The sequence below is a fragment of the Geospiza fortis genome, unplaced genomic scaffold (genome assembly GCF_000277835.1).
Source record: "Geospiza fortis unplaced genomic scaffold, GeoFor_1.0 scaffold594, whole genome shotgun sequence".
NCBI classification, from domain to species: Eukaryota; Metazoa; Chordata; class Aves; order Passeriformes; family Thraupidae; genus Geospiza; species Geospiza fortis.
This window is the reverse complement of record NW_005054703.1, coordinates 173,063-177,228: the sequence shown is the minus strand read 5'-3', so window position 1 is coordinate 177,228 and position 4,166 is coordinate 173,063. Positions and strand designations below refer to the sequence as shown.

Here is a 4,166-nt window from a genome sequence, read left to right as displayed (position 1 = left end):
AATTCATAGGAAGTTTCCCTGGAGGAGTCATGGGATGCTATCTGGGATTCTGGAACCTGAAATGTGGGGGAAAGGCTCGGGGAGATGCCTGGAGGATCCCTGACGGTACAGCTAACTCCAAAGGGGAAAAAAAATCTCAGGAAGTTGCCCTGGAGGAGTTGGGGGTTGCTATGGGGGATTCTGGAACCTGAAATGTGGGGGAAAGGCTCTGAGAGACACCAGGAGAATCCCTGAGGGTACAGCTAACTCCAAATGGGAAAAAAATCTCAGGAAGCTTCCCTGGAGCAGTCAGAGGGTGCTATGGAGGATTCTGGAACCTGAAATGTGGGGGAAAGGCTCTGGAGATGCCTGGAGGGATCTTGGATGGATCCCTGAGGGTACAGCTTCCTCCAAAGGAAAAAATCTCAGGAAACTTCCCTGAAGGAGTCTGGGACTGTACCTGGGATCCTGAAACAGGATTCCAGAACTCCCTCCAAGAGAAAAACCAATCTCAGGAAGCTTCTGTGGAAGGGGACAGCACTGGGGGCAACTCCTGCTTCCTGAAGTCTGTAACAAACGTTTATTTTTCCAGGTACAAAACCCTCTTTTTGAGAGAGGGGAATGTTAAAAGCTGTGTGCTGCCCAGTGCTCTGGGCTCAAGTATGGGGGTGTCAGTCTGTGTCTGGGGAGGGCCCTGGCAGGGCCCATGGCTTTGGCTTCAGAGGGACAAGGCACATCCACCCCTGGCTCCCAGGGGAACGGGAATGTTGTGAATAAGGCAGCAGAAGAGGGGGGGAGCCTGTAGTGTTCATGGGATGGGGGAAAAAGGAGGGGCCAGACCCCACAGGAGAGGCGCCAGCGCCGAGCTGGGGCGTCTGGGGATGAGCTGCTGCCCCCTCCTCGAGGGGCCACGTGGAAGGGATTTACAGTGTGAGGATCCCAGGGGTGCAGGAGCCTCCTCAGGGGCTGCAGGAGCCTCCCTGGGGACGCCAGGAGCCTCCCTGGGGACGCCAGGAGCCACCCTGGGGACACCAGGAGCCACCCTGGGGATGCCAGGAGCCACCCCGGGGATGCAAGGAGCCTCCCCAGGGGTGCAGGAGCCTCCCCAGGGGTGCAGGAGCCACAGGTCGTCCCTCCTGATGCCGCAGCAGCAAATTCCTGTCCGGCCTCCTGGCAGAGGTCTCCTGGCATTTTCAGCTCTCCTGCTCTGACAGAGCCGCTCTCCTCCTGGTGCGGCTGCGCAGGAGCCGGCAAGAGGCCTGGGCAGGGACAGGGACAAGGACAGTCAAGGAGCCTGCAGGAGGCCTGGGCAGGGACAGGGACAAGGACAGTCAGGACACCCTGACACAGCCCCATATCCCCACTGTGTCCCCCTCCCACGTCACCTCTTTTCCTGGGTTCTTCCTCAGGGTTCTCAGGCTCTGCCAGCGGGACAGGGGTCTGGCATCCCGGCGTGGGGACACCGAGGGGGACACCTGCGAGTCCGACCACAGCTCCTCCTCGTCCGACTCGCTCTCATAGCGGAGGCCTGGGCACAGAGGGGACGTGCCACCTCCAGCACAGCCACCATGGGCTTTGCTGGGTCCCCCCTCTCTGTGACCACCCAGCTGCTCACCCAGGGGTTGCTGGAGGCTCCCCTGCTCTTCCAAGTACAGCGGGTCCTGGAAGTGCACGGGGGCCTGCTCGGGCAGGGAGCGCAGGTCGTGCATGCTGAAGCTGCGGAGCCGCCCGGCCAGCGCGCCCTGGCTCTGCACGGGGGACACGGAGAGGACACATCAGACCCCAGCCCAGGGGATGTCACCCTCTCCTGTCACGCTGCTGGGTACCTTGGTGGCCGCCTGGACGGCGGCGGTGGCCGCCAGGTTGAGGCCCCTCTTGCCGAAGCGCAGCGCGGTCTCGTAGCTGCGCTCGCGGGCACGGACCAGGAAGGCGTCGATGTCCTGAGAGACAAACGGGGACACGCTGGCAGGGCGGGGTGGTGGCCTGGGCAGTGTCACCTCTGGGGCATGGCCAGTCCTTGGGCATTTTCACCTCCCTGGGCATTGTCACTTCCCAGGGCATCACCATGTCCCAGGGCAATGCCATGTCCCTGAGCATTGTCACTCTCAGTGCATCACCATGTCCCTGAGCACTGTCCCCTCCCAGGGCAATGCCAAGTCCTGGGGCATTCCCTGAGGATTGTCACCCCCCTGGGCATTGTCATTTCCCAGGGCATCCCTATGTCACTGGGCATTGTCACCTCCCAGGGCAATGCCATGTCCCAGGGCAATGCCATGTCCCTGAGCATTGTCACTGTCAGTGCATCACCACGTCCCAGGGCACTGTCACCTTCCAGGGCATTGTCACTCCAAAGGAACTGTCACCCCCCAGTGTATCCCCATGTCCCAGGGCACTGTCACCTCCCAGCGCCATCACCATGTCCCTGAGGATTGTCACCTCCCAGGGTATTGTCACTTCCAGGGAACTGTCACCTTCCCAGTGCATTCCTATGTCCCTGAGCATTGTCACCTCCCAGGGCAATGCCATGTCCTGGGACATTCCCTGAGCACTGTCACCCCCCAGTGTATCCCCATGTCCCAGGGCACTGTCACCTCCCAGCGCCATCACCATGTCCCTGAGGATTGTCACCTCCCAGGGCATTGTCACTCCAAGGGAACTGTCACCTCCCCAGTGCATCCCCATGTCCCAGGGCATTGTCATGTCCTGGGGCATTCCCCAAGCATTGTGACCTCCCAGTGCATCACCATGTCCCTGAGCACTGTCACCTCCCAGGGCAATGCCATCACCTGGAGCATTCCCTGAGTTCCCTGAGCACTGTCACCCCCCAGCACATCCCCATGTCCCTGAGCACTGTGACCTCCCAGGGCAGTGCCATGTCCCTGAGCACTGTGACCTCCCAGGGCACTGTCCCCTCCCAGGGCAATGCCATGTCCCTGAGCATTGTCACCCCCCAGTACATCCCCATGTCCCTGAGCACTGTGACCTCCCAGGGCGATGCCATGCCCCTGAGCATTGTCACCTCCCAGTTTATCCCCATGTCCCTGAGCATTGTCACCTCCCAGGGTACCACCATGTCCCTGAGCATGGTCACCCCCCAGTGCATCCCCACATCCCTGCACATCATCACCTCCCACGACCTCAGGCAATGCCACATCCCCGGGGTACCCCCACCTCAACTCAAGGAGGGGCTGACCCCCCCCAGGCCGGGCAGGGGGACCCGCAGAGCCCCGGGATTTTGGGGTTTTACCTTCTCCCTGCGGGCCAGCGTGGGGTGCACGAAGCGGCGGTAGAGCAGGCTGGCCCCCCGCGTGTACGGGGCGCGCGGGGAACACATCAGGGGGGCTGGGGACTGCGAAAAGGGGGGCTGGAATCCAGAATGGGGGGCTGGAGACTGGGAAAGGGGGGCTGGGGACTGGGAAAAGGGGGGCTGGAATCCAGAATGGGGGGCTGGAGACTGGGAAAGGGAGGTTGAACCCCAGAAAGGGGTTGGGGCCTTGAAAAGGGGCACTGGAGACTGGGAAAAGGGGGACTGAACTCCAGAAAGGGGGGCTGGGGGCTTGGAAGAGGGGGATTGAACCCAAGGAAGGGGGACTGGACATTGGGAAAAGGGGGACTGAACCCTGGAAAGGGGCACCAGAGCCTGGGAAAAGGAGACTGGAGCTCACGGGAAAGGGGGGACTGGAGCCCAGCAAAAGGGGGACTGGGGTTTGGAGAAAGAGGGGAACTGGAGGCCCAGAAAAGGAGGGGGGACTGGAGCCCCAAGAAAAGGGTGTCTGAACCCTGGAAACTGGACACTGGAGTCTGGGGAAAAGGGGGGACTTGGAGCCCAGGAAACAGTGGAGGACTGGAGCCTGGGAAAAGGTGGGGCTGAACCTCAGAAGGGGTGACTGGGGACTGGAAAGGGGGACTGGATTCCCAAGGAAAAGAGGGGACTGCAGCCCCAGAAGGGGGGGGACTGGAGCCCCAAGGAAAAGAGGGTGGGGACAGGAGCACCAAGGGAAAGGGAGAGGGGGGACTGGAGCCCCAAAGAAAAATGGGGAGGAGGAGGGACTGGAGCCCCAGGAAAAGGGCTCCCCGAGCACTTGACTCACGTATTCCCGGATGTTTTTCGTCTTCACAGCCTTGTAGGAGGCGTAGGCCGGGTAGAGCATCCCGAAGAGCAGCCTGTAGCGCAGCGGGGGGGTGAG

General features: G+C 61.5%; 1 protein-coding gene across 1 annotated transcript in view; it reads right to left on the bottom strand.

Annotated features, from left to right (window-relative positions):
* Positions 1-540: 540 nt before the first annotated feature.
* The window catches only part of REEP4 (receptor accessory protein 4), a 6,487-nt gene continuing 2,861 nt past the window's right edge, over positions 541-4,166 (bottom strand). The window contains exons 2-7 of the mRNA XM_031065211.1: positions 4,071-4,143; positions 3,227-3,328; positions 1,806-1,919; positions 1,595-1,727; positions 1,365-1,507; positions 541-1,238 (exon numbers count right to left, since the gene is read on the bottom strand). Of these exons, the coding sequence (XP_030921071.1) occupies positions 1,173-1,238; positions 1,365-1,507; positions 1,595-1,727; positions 1,806-1,919; positions 3,227-3,328; positions 4,071-4,143 (631 nt within the window). The 3' untranslated portion in view covers positions 541-1,172. The remainder of the gene's footprint in view (positions 1,239-1,364; positions 1,508-1,594; positions 1,728-1,805; positions 1,920-3,226; positions 3,329-4,070; positions 4,144-4,166) is intronic.